General features: G+C 46.0%; 1 protein-coding gene across 4 annotated transcripts in view; it reads left to right on the top strand.

Annotated features, from left to right (window-relative positions):
* The window catches only part of LOC115234245 (basic-leucine zipper transcription factor A-like), a 113,115-nt gene that overhangs the window by 59,372 nt on the left and 41,243 nt on the right, over positions 1-12,500 (top strand). For 2 of the 4 annotated variants that reach the window (XM_029805110.1, XM_029805109.1), the window contains exon 1: positions 3,109-3,673. The exons of the other annotated variants lie outside the window; for them this stretch is intronic. In XM_029805110.1, the coding sequence (XP_029660970.1) occupies positions 3,653-3,673 (21 nt within the window). In that variant the 5' untranslated portion in view covers positions 3,109-3,652. Of the gene's footprint in view, positions 1-3,108; positions 3,674-12,500 lie in introns of those variants that run through there. 4 annotated transcript variants of the gene reach the window in all.

Here is a 12,500-nt window from a genome sequence, read left to right as displayed (position 1 = left end):
GAGCGACGCGGCAGTTTCCGTGCTCGGCAATGTCCGCGCATTCTCGCGGCGCGTCGCGCCGGCCAGTTAAAAGTTGCCTCCACGCCGCCCGTTACGACTTGGCCCGCTCTCTCGGCTCCGTGGCGTCAGCCGCGGTTAACAACAACCGGACACGTCGAACCGGCCGACGGAATCGTCGACAGGGAATCCCAGCAGGCGCGCGCGCGCGCGTCGTTTGCCCGGACGTTTGAAGATTTCATCTTGATCTTTTGCATTTATATAGTTATACGTTATATTGTATATAATGGATTATTGTTACTGATAGTACTCTTTACCGCACGTGCAAGTTTTTGTCGACAAATGATCGAGTAACTTTATGTCGAGATTCAGAAAAGATAACTTAGAGAGATAACTTAGAGAGAGAGAGAGAGAGAGAGATAAAACGATATTTTATTAAACTTATTTTACGATTTCAAAATTTTCTCCATAAATATTCATATCATCTCGAAAGCGCTCTCTCAAAATTGTATTATGCCGAAATTTAATAGACTATCGAATTGCATCTAGAGATAAAATTCCTTCAAATTCTGAAGAGAAAGGGCAATCAAAATAAATCATCTATATACATTTACATTTACGATATTTTGCGCGCGTCTTAATAACTCAAAGAAGACGCGGTTGCGTCTCGCGTGATGAAGTACGCTACGATCGAGCGAATAACGCGAGAGGCGTGTATATCGTCACTTCGCACCGTCGTGGCTCGGTAAGCTCGAGTAAGCTCGTCCCGCCTTGATCGCAAGTTTTCTTGGGCGACGGCGGTGACGGCGGCGGCGGCGGCGGCGGCGGCACGGAGCCGCTTCTCGTCGGCGTACATACATGTGGCACGCTTGTGTTCTCGGTCTCTGCCGAGACCTCGGGGCCGCGCGCTCTGCCTCGCGGCCGCATACGGAATGACGCGCAAAATTCGCGGAATCGGTAAACCCGCGCGTATAGAGACAATATCGCGAACCACGCCGAAAATATACAACGGAGCGCGTCCCCCGGCCCCGCCGACATTTCCACCGTCGTCGCCGTCGCCATCGCCATCGTCATCGTTTCCGAAGAGAAACCGCGCTCGGCGTTACGGGGGAGGTCAGCCGATCGTAGAACGACGGCGCACGACCCCCGGCGTCCTTTCGCCGTCGCGGCGTCCCGATGACGCGCCCCTTTTACCCGATAGGGAATAAAAATATTCCCGGTGAATTTTCTTAGGCTGCACGCCGTATGGAACGTGGCTCGCGCGTTGTCTGCCCGCACCCGCCGCCCGTCACCGCTCGGCTGGCTCGACTCTCGGCTGGCTCGGCCGCCTCGGCCGCGCGAGCGAGCGAGAGCGGAGACCTCCTCTCGCTCGGCCGTTCTTGCGCTGCGCGCCGTATACAGCCAGCCAGTCAGTGGCGAGTTTCGAACCTAGTGGCGTTAGGCCGACTCCCTCGTGCTCGGGGGCCCCTGCACCGGAGAGACCGAAGGTTCCCCGGTGAAGGCTGTCGTTCGGCGCTCTCGACGCGCGCCCGAACCTCCGAGAGACACTCTATACCTTGCGTTTAAGGCCGTATGAAAATTTACTCACGGACGCGCTCACGTAGCTTCGTTCTCTCTCTCTCTCTCTCTCTCTTTCGCGGATTCCTCTTTCCCGTTCTCTCTCCGTTTTTTCTCGAATCTCCTTTTTTTTCCTTTGCTACGCGAACGTCATTTTTTATCGAATGGAATGTTTCGAAAATTATAACGAACTAACTTCTCCTTTCGAATCAATTTATCGTACTAGACTCATCTCGCTTTAATAATATTTTATTTTCTCTATGCTATATATTACAGATATTATTATTTATTATAATCTCATCATACAAGGCGAGAGAAATTTAAAAAAGTATATATTCATTAAAAAGAATTCGTATAATTGAACGATCAGGCTCCTCGACAGGTCTTTCTCTCGATTTTCGTCATGGAGAACGAAAAAATCCGCCGAGCGCGGAAAACGTTGCGTCGAAACGCTCTTTGCGAGCGAGCGCGTGATTATACCTCGCTGGCCACAAGGTCCTGGCGTCGCGCAGTGGCGCGATTGACCGTGCTATCTCGGTCGTCTCGTAAGATATTAAGCAGCGCCGCGATGAGCTTGCAATCGGTGCGATCTGCGCACGGACTGCGCGTCCGCGGAGTCATTTTGAGTTTCTGCCGTTCTGTGTCGTTGAAATATTTCAACGGCCGTTCGTCGATCCGTTCTCCGATATAACTTTCATCGATCGACCGCGCTATCACGGACTTTCTCGAACAGAACGATTTTTCTCGATCGCGGATCTTTCTTGCGTTCTGAGAGAAGGATATTTTAATATCGCGAACTCGGTCCGTCCCCTCCCTCTCCCTCCTCTGCCTCCTCCTCCCCGCGAGAAAATCCGTTTCTTTTTCCACAACGCAATCCGAGACATTTTTTTCCCTCCTCCCGTCCTTTCTATCCTCCCGCACGTTAATAAGCGTCGCTAATCATTCGACGATAAAAGCATTGTTTATATCTGAAAAGCTGCGCTCTTCGACAATGAATTTCCTTTCGCGTGCGGTTCAGAGTGACATACACAGTCCTACACGGTATTCAATTCGATATTAATTATGTAATTAATTTATGCAGCGTGAATGAAACGTATCCTTTCATTTATATCAGTTGCAGCGAAACGCGCCAACAATATGGCATTATGCGCGTTTGGCGAGCAATCGACTTTTTTTTTTTCAAAATTCACGTTAAGAACGATGCAAACATATGTTAGCGTTGACAGAAATCATCCCTGGATCGCGCAGACTCGTTTCTTTTCTTTTTTATATTAACGTATATTGGCAACAGCATCGCGAGTCGCGAGATAAGAAATTGTTTCCGGATAATGACTTTTCGAACAATGGTATATCGCGTTTTGATTTCCGCGTTAAATGAAATTCGACGGACAAAGCGCGCGTCGCGAGGGCACGTCGGCTCGTGTCTACGGCACTGACAGTCGTGTTGGAGTGCAGGTGGGCCGAGCGCCGGCGGAAACGGCCGAGCGCGCGTTCGGGGGAAAACCGAGCGGCGCTACTCGGCGAGGACTGTTGTCAGAGTGTTCAGTAATGCTTCGCATGGCCAGCTAACTACTAGTACGTGCGTCGGTGACAGTCGCGTTGTCATCTGTTCGGAGTGATCGTGCGATGTTACTCGAGGAGCTAACCGGGCTAGATACCGGCGGCCGACGCGTTCGTCGCGCAGTGAATTTTTCGTGAGACTGTGAATTAAAAAAAAGAAACGAAACAAAGAGGAAATATATACCCGCGAAAAGCGCTAACGGACACGTACCAGAAAAGACGAACAGAGAGTGAGTGAGACGCGGTGAGAGAGAGTGAGCGCGAAAGACAGAAAGAGAGAGAGAGAGAACGGACGAACAGAACTCATCGTGCCAGGGGCGAAGTAACGTGGAACTTCGGTTCCACGTATATATCCCGTCGTCCGTTGGTGTGCGTTTTTTCTTTTTTTCTTTTTTTTTCTTTTCTTTTCTCTCTCTCTCCCTCCGTTTCGAATACCGAGTCACGCGGAGAGGTAAAAACGGACCGTCGCGGTAGCACCGTGTGCGGCAGTGCAGCAGCAACGTACCAAGATGCTGTCGTCAATGTCAGCGAAATAATAATGTGGTGCGACGTCAGTCAGGTGAGTTTCGCGCGCGGTTCCGCGGCGCATCGTTCTCTTACTCTCGCGCGACCACCGGCCGCCGTCCTTTTTTCTCGCAACCCCCTACCCCCTCCGCGCGCGCATTTGCGCTCCCCCGTACGTGCGTTCCCTTCTTTCGGCTTTCGGCGTGTACGACACGCGTGCCGCGTTTCCGCGTTTCGCGCCGGTCATGGAGAGCGGGTTACGTGATCGCGCGCCGTTCCTCCTCGGCTCTCGAAGAGCGACGATCGCGAAAGAGCCGGACTCTCGTATAAACGACAACGACTCGAGTTCTTTGCCGTCGAGCTTTAATCTTTTGATAACGACGTTACGCGACACGTACGTATATCGATATACCGGTGCGGGGAGCACCCGGCTTTCTCGATCGTCGTTCCGCTCCGAGGAATCGTCGAAAGGAGCCGTTTGGCTCGACGATTCTCGTTCCGTCGGCTAACCGCGCCCCGACGGCTATCTTCGGGAGTAAGGCGGATCGAAAAAAGAAAGAAACAAGACTTGCCTGTTTCTCTCTACGGCGCATCGCGCTTACAACGTTCTTGAAAAAATCGATCAACCATCTCATACTCGCTCGCTCGTTTTCGGCCCTTTCGTTTTAAGCGAAAAATCGCTCGCGGCGCGCACAAGACGCGACCGCACATAGGACATCCAAGTGTCAGATTTGACGCGTGGTAACCTCGTGTTCGGTAGTTTGAATTCAAAGCGATCCCGCGTTTCCTTGGCCCGGCGGGGGGAAAGGCAGGAGGGCGGCCGCAAGGGGAAAGAGAATGACGAGGCGAAGCTCGACGAGGGGGAACGACGAGGTGGCTTGCGTACTGTGTGGGCAGTGGAGTCTGCGGGGTGCGAGAGAGGGGGGGGACGGAACGAGCGACAGCGGCTCTCCCCTAGCCGTGAAAGGTTATTAAATTACTCATATATATATATATATATAAACTCTATCTATTAATCACTATATACTTTAATAATATCGTGTATCGAATGTTTCAATACAATAATTATATAGATTACGAGATAAAATTTAATACAAAACACTAATTTAAGTAAAAAAATTATTACTAACACCATATTTCGCGTAAAAATAAATCTATTAAATCTTGAAACCGATCAAAATGTTGGGTTTTTAATTTTTCATTGTATTTTTTTAAATCCGACATTACAACGTTATGGAATTTTTTCGACGGGGGGGGGGGGGATGGGACGAGAGGGGAACGGCGGTGAGCGGCAGAGTAGAGTGGTGAGGATGGGGAACGATGGGGAACGGAGGGGAAGGGCGGGCGGAAAAGGGAGAGAGAGATCGCCCGAGGCTGCTGGCTGCCTCTTCTTCGCTTGGCCAGCGCCGCGAGGAAATCTAGCGTCGGTTCAGAGATGTTAGGTGGGGATACGGTTATAACCAACCATCAAGGGGCAGCGTCGTCATGGTTACCACGACGACAACAACCCGATCTGCTCTAGGGGGGTGTTTTTAAAGACATATTCGCTTTTGCCGCGTCTCTCGCTCGCTCTTTCTCTCTCCCATTTCCGGCGTTCTCTATTCTACCCTTCTCTCTCTCTCTCTCTCTCTTTCTCGTTTTAGTCCTTTTTCCTTTATCCCCTCCGCGTTTCCCTCTTCCTAGCGATTGTTTTTCGTCACGAGGTCTTTGAGCGGCGAAATGTTTTGCGACAAAATCGAAGAAGAGGGGCGCGATATCGTAATGCACGAAGAGAGCGCAGCTAGAGTCATAATTTTGCGCTACCGCTATTCGAATTGTTTTTCGAGATCTCCCCTAGCCGTGAAAGGTTATTAAATTACTCATATATATATATATATATAAACTCTATCTATTAATCACTATATACTTTAATAATATCGTGTATCGAATGTTTCAATAAATAATTATATAGATTACGAGAAAAAAATTTAATACAAAACACTAATTTAAGTAAAAAATTATTACTAACACCATATTTCGCGTAAAAATAAATCTATTAAATCTTGAAACCGATCAAAATGTTGGGTTTTTAATTTTTCATTGTATTTTTTTAAATCCGACATTACAACGTTATGGAATTTTTTCGACTTATCATTTTCGGGTTATTGGAAATCGATCTGCCGCACTTTTCGGTATTGAAAGTAAAAAAAAAAAAAAATTATTGCTCCGAGATGCCATAGCACTTCAAATGCTAACCGCAAGCACTGTTTTGTTTGGACGATTAACTGTAGATCGTGTGAAATTGCACCGTAAAGGCATACATTTACACGATTTGCTTTTGACGATCATTTCGGACAAAACCATTCAAAGAGATATGCTGTAAATAGTATTTCAAAAACATTGATCATCCATTGAGCCAAATACAGTAGGATCATCTTTTATCACCTTGTTCGAATGATCATTCACAACACAAATGATTTACAACGAAGCGTGTAAACAGCGTTTCATGTCAAATAATTCCCGGTGACGGTTCAAAAAATTTCTCGCGTATTAATGTAGACGTTAGATTCGTGTATCCCCGAAATTAGACGGATTACAAGCGGAATTAATGAAGAATTTTTAAGAGTCGTCAATAATCCAGCACATATATCAAAAATCTTTCAATGCACTCAATGCAAATAAAAAAAACAAGTATATAGGAATATCTTATATATGTTATGGGAATATCTTGATATCATTTTTCGCGTGATAATAATATTTGCGCCTCATTCTTCGAAGATTTTAGCGACGAGAACGAATTATTAAAAAAAAAAGATCACTCGCGATTTTCGTATTCCAGTGTAAAAGAAAGCAATCGGCGATTTGCTTGTTTAGCGTAAGTGCGATTTTCCGCGTAACGGGCGTAAAATTGGCGCATGGACGTAAAGCGGATGCGTCTACCAAAATTCGGGTGGTGATAAATCAGCAGTGTCTAGGGGATGAAGGTGGGTGGTACACAGACACAAGGGGGGCGGCGGGGGGAGGGAAGAGAAGGAAGAGAAGGATAGAGAAGAGGAGAGGGTTTTTCGGCGTTTCCGACGGCCGGTGCGCCATCGGTGGCCCGATGACCGACAAAACGAGCAGTTTTTCCACGTGGTTTCGCGTCGTACGCGACAAAAGGTTGTCTCGTTGTGTGCGTATTCGCCGGCGCATCGTTGAACTTGGACGAAAAATTCGTGCACGCGTTCACTTAACCCTGTCAAAATCAATGATGAATTCGCAGCTGTTCGATCATCGACGACGGTGTAAATTGTATAGTTTGTTTTAACCATACAAAAGTTACGTTTATTACAAATATTATTGTAAAATAATTATAAGATAAAAAGCAAAACTCTTTTTTCGCATTAAAATAAGTATTCACGTAAGTTGTACTTTAATGCGCCTCATCTGCAAATTATATTTGCATTTCTATGTAAAGTTTTATAATTTTTACAAACCGTGCAGATATTCTTCCTAAATACTCGAGAGAGAAAACGATAAGTATTTTTAATATAAATTTCTCGCTCCCTTTAACTCGGACTAGTTTAGGACACAGATCAAATATGATGACAAGTATCTGTCATGCGCGTAAATACTGTCGAAATTCTGCGTTCTTCGATGTTACGTAGTTAGCATGTCGTATGTCTAGCGGTTTGCTCTCTTCCTTTGCTCGAACCGTTTCTCTAAATTCTGTTGATGTAGATAAACTTAGAGATGCTAATTGCGGTGGGAACTGCTACTTTATCAAACTTTTCAAATAACATATTTTATCAAGATGCGGGCTTACATAAACACAGAGAGACCAGCGAACATCGATTCATCAGAAAGTGTGTAACTCATGTGACATAACTCCTCCGCGAATTCTATTTCTGTTCACGATGTATTTCCGTATTATCGATGTAAGCGGCATGGCGGATGCTGGACCCAGCGTTTGATTTGATGCCGAGAGGCAAACCGCTGATCAAAAACGTGTACGCTAATTCCGTATAATAGTCAGTATTGTAATACTAGAATTATTCGTCCACTTCATTAGTTGATCAAAACCAATATTCCATATTCATTCTGAAGCACTAAAAATAAGATTCTATTGTGACGATGTGAGAGAGACGAGGAATGTTTTTTTTTTTTTAAATTTCTATATTATAACTACAGTAAAATCTATGCTTCAAAGTCGGGGTGTGCATGTGTCCGTGTGTATGCGTGTGACAATCCTCCGTAAACCAAATAATATTTATTTCCCGGCGGAGAGCTGGCGCGCGTTCACATTTACGCTCGAAATTATATTTCAATATTGCATATTCTGTGCCCGCTCTTGCCTCGCGCGGGGGATGAACGCGCTATAAGCTCGCCGACTCCTCGATGGATTATTTCGACCGATCGAACGCGCGCGTGTTGTGCTACTTGATGTTGCCGCATGTCGCAACGTCCCGTCGGCGCGACACGGCGCGGCGCGGCGCGAGTCTGCACAAAGTGAGTCCAAGTTTTCCCCTACCTCCTACCCTCCCTCCGAGAGCACCTCCGCGTCCTTCGCCCCTCGCCGGCCTTCGTGCGCCCACCATCACGGGCCATTAACGAGAGAGTTATCGACGCGCGATCTGTCAATAGGCTTCTCCCATTCATAAATTCGCCGGGCCGGCGTGCGGCCGCCGCCGCATAGTTTTGCCGCAGAAACCACGTGGCGGCGGCGGCGGTGGCGGCGACCACGAGACGCCGTACCGATGGACGGACGGACACCTCCGCCGTTACGCTACGCGACCGGGCTGCTCCCGCTCTAACCGCGTGATTTACGGCCGGCCTCCCCGTTTTAAATGCATGGGGAGCAGCAGCGCATCAAAGTGCTCCGAGCCCGTTCCCGCGCGGCCTGTAGCAGCCCAATCTTATTCTCTCTTTTCCGATTGCGGAAAGACTGGTCCAGCACTCGCTGTGTCACTGTACGGAAAATGAGACACTGATATACTGTATGTGTCTCTCTCGGGTCTTTTTCTGAATATTATTATGACAAAGGAACTGTGTTTGCAAGTGCTTCGAATTTTTTTTTACTAAAATTTGAAGATGTGTCTGTATCTTAATCTCAATAAAATTTCGAATTACATTTTCCTTAGCAATATTTATGATAATTATTGATTATGCGCGTAGCAATGCATATTTTTGTAAAAAAAATTTTTCATTCTCTTTTGTTTCTCCGATATTGTCAATGCATTTTTGTCAAGCACCCAATGTGCTTCTGTAAATTGATGCTTTTTGTTCGATATCATATCGTAGATTGAGCAACACGGTATACAATGTTGAGGTGGCGACCTTCCGACGCAGCTTTGCTCGTTGCGTTCTTAACTTTTGCTCTTTTCTGCTTGGTCATCTTGCCTGTATATCGTATTGCCGGGTAGAGGTTATCGTCGTTCTACAAGTTGCGGTTTTCGACCGATATGATATACGCGAGAATAATTTAAGTAGCGTCGAATTTAAAATTTATCAATTTACAGAGAAGACTGCTATATTTGAACTATTTAGAGATATATTCTTATGATTAAAATATTCTCATGATTTAAAATGTTTCGAAATCAAAGCTTTCACGTAATGAAACTTGACACAAATTCCATGGTTGCGTTTGTCGCAATACGTAACTCGCCAATAAAATCCCAATACGAACACGTGGTGGACAGCCGTGTAAAAATATCGTTGCGTTTGTCGCAATACGTAACTCGCCAATAAAATCCCAATACGAACACGTGGACAGCCGTGTAAAAATATTCGGACGTGTATGACGGTATCGCAAGATCGATGAATGATGAATTACGAATATTGTAACGCCGTCTACCTCCACCCATGATCCCCTTCCCTGTCTCTATCGGAGACATCGAGGCACGTGGTGCATCGTACGCGCCTCGCATCGGCATCGCGTCGTCGCGCATTGTTTTGTTTACGTTTCGTGAACGGTCCGCAGCGATTGAAAAATTCGCCCGCTGTAATCGATACGTCAATCATGCGCGGGCGTACGCGCGCGATGAGTATCAAGACTGCGGAACGTAAAAGATTCACATTGTATCTCTTGCCCGATTCATCCTTCTTTCTTTCACCTAATTTGAGCGAATTTATCGTTGATTCTTTCACACTTTGTTTTCGATAAAGAGGAAATTATATGGCTATTATTTAATACACCGATAATTCTTGAAGCCGTTGATACATTTATTTCTTTTCAAAGTCATTTTAGCTATAAAATAAATTATTTCCTCTGTAAGGATTTTTAACCTGTTAAAATCGGGACGATCGGAAAATATCTTTCACTAAGCTTGTTCATGACAAAAATATCTATTTTAAGAATTAAAATATAATAATTTTTCAAATGTAAAGAATAATTCGAAAACATGATCGATATCTTGAATTTGAAACAATAATCAAAAACATTTATTTCAATTATTTGGCTTCTAACATGCTTGCAAACGACACTTCATGACATCTTATGCGTACATATATGGTACCGATTTTAAAACAAACCTTCTTATTCTTACACGTTAAATGTACGATTAGTTTTAGTAAATTAAACTTCAGATATAGGGACACAACAAAGTTTCTAGTTTTCCAGAAATGAGGTCTGTCTCTGTTATTTGACTCACATGAGAAATGTATTGTTTTTCATCTTTCTAGCATTAATGTGGAACGATAAGATGCATAGAAACAAAGGGTATCTTAAGTTAGAAAGTAGAAACGCGCGAGACGTGCCACTACATACACTCTTGTACGTATAATTAATTCTTTTCCAACACTCTCTGGCACTTTATTATTTATTTATAGAGGACAAATTATATATTTAGGAAACGTAAGACTGTAAGACTAAAACGTACACATGTATAGTAAGATGCTTTACATTATATACATAAGACCATCACTCTGTAAAAAAAATTATTTGCTCGAATGAAACTTTCATAATAAGACTACTCACGAGTTGTATGAAAAAATAGCGGATTTTGTCCGATGTTTCATGCGGGCTTTCTCGCGCGACTCCGTTCGCGGGAATCTTCCGTAAAAATAACCGTTAGCGATACCTCGCGAGTCGGTAGAAACGTGCAGAACAATGTAGTTTCACAGTACCAAGAATGGTACGCGAATAGTTTCTCATTACTTTGTACGTACTTTGTTGCATTACTTTGACAAGCGTTGCTATGATCGTGATACTATTGCATCAATTATATTATGAGATGCAATAAAATATTTAAATCTTTTCAAAAGAGAGAAATATAGAATAACACTAATATTTTTTTTAATTTGCAAAAATCAAGCTAATGATCCAATGTCGCAAACACGTATGTGTGTGTGTGTGTGTGTGTGTGTGTGTTCTACGTAAAATAAAAAAGTTTATGAACGATCGTCGTGTGTAAAATTAACTGTCATTATCCTACCCTTATCTCTTTCTGACTTTATTCTTCTGCTTAAAAAGAAATGTGGTCGGCACATGTGCATCGCGTTGTTCACGTAAAGGTTAAGGTTGGTGTTTATAAGCGCTCTAAATTCGTAAAGCGAGCTTGAATTACAGCGGCATACCTCGCGAACTCTCGGCGTCGCGACATCCGGCGAAGCATCGCGTTCTAATCGAGTCGCGCGTTGCGGCGCCGCGAAATTCTCGTCCTCACTTGCGGTAGGTTAAGGTTAAGCACGAGAGAAGAAGAACGGAGGGACGGAAAGAGAGAATGGAACAAAACGAGAGGGAGAAAGCGAGATGTGAACGGAGAGTTTCGCGGCCCCGTTCTCTCTTTCCCCTTCATTAACGAGACCGCGCGGGCCTTTTGTGCGGGCGAATTTCACGCCCACCGCTACCTTAATGGCTACCAGGGAATCAGCCGGCGGCGACGGCGATGCTTGCGCGACACAATAGCACCTGCTGCTCATGGCAGGACACGCACGGACTCGCTGTTCGAGCGGCAGGTGCCGGGCCGGTGACTTTTGTCCGTCAACACCATCCCAGCGAGAGAGATTGCACATCTTATTGTTACCAGTGATTTATCATCTATTATCCCTGCGATCGGTTCGAGAGATATTCTCTAATACGTCAACATCATGTTTGAAAAGAAAGTTTGTAGTTTTCACGAAACGAGACTTAGACCAGAGGTGTTTCTGGGATTTTCCGCGGATAGGATCCTTGGAGTCAGCAGGACTCGACGCGGTTTAACGCGGTCGCTCGGGTCTCCCCTTCTTCTCTCCTTCGGCATTCAGAGAGTCGCGTGCCTCTCTGAAACGAGCCCGCCTTAACACGCGGGACACACGCGGCGGTGGTTTACCCACCGGCGCAACGACGGAGGAAGCAACAGTTGACGATATCGACGTGAATGAGGACGGTTTATGTACTTTCTACGGCGCGCGCCGTAGGAAGGACTCGCGCGTATGCGTGAGAGGCTCTCGCGTTACGCGCGTCATGAGAGAGCGTGTATACGTACGCGTATATGTACCATAAAGTGCGGTATAAACACACACGAGCAAAAGGATTGGGGGAGTTTGAGGGGGAAGGGAGGAGGGTATGGACGCGAGAGGAAGACGGAGATAGACAACGCGCCTCGTTGGGTGACGGTGGGTGATGCGGAGGGTTCCCACGGCGGGAGGGAGAAGGGTGGAGACTACGAGAGAGCCGGCCGAAGTTGGTGAATTCGCCCCGAGTATGTATACATGTGTGCACGTACGTACGTATGTATGTATGTGTCGGCTGCATTGTGGATGTTCCCTCCCTCCATACCTCGACACAACCGGCGCGCAATGTGTACTACTCCTTCCGTCCCGCATCCCGTGTTCTCCTCTCCCCTGTACCCTGCTGCCCCTCATGCCTTTCCACATCCATCCCTTTCGACCACACTGGAGATTCACCTCGTGCGCCCCGTCTCGCGTCATCTCACTCACTCTTT

This window comes from Formica exsecta, unplaced genomic scaffold (genome assembly GCF_003651465.1).
Source record: "Formica exsecta isolate Colony F162 unplaced genomic scaffold, ASM365146v1 scaffold2, whole genome shotgun sequence".
In the NCBI taxonomy this organism is placed as follows: Eukaryota; Metazoa; Arthropoda; class Insecta; order Hymenoptera; family Formicidae; genus Formica; species Formica exsecta.
This window is presented reverse-complemented; position numbering and strand designations above follow the sequence as displayed.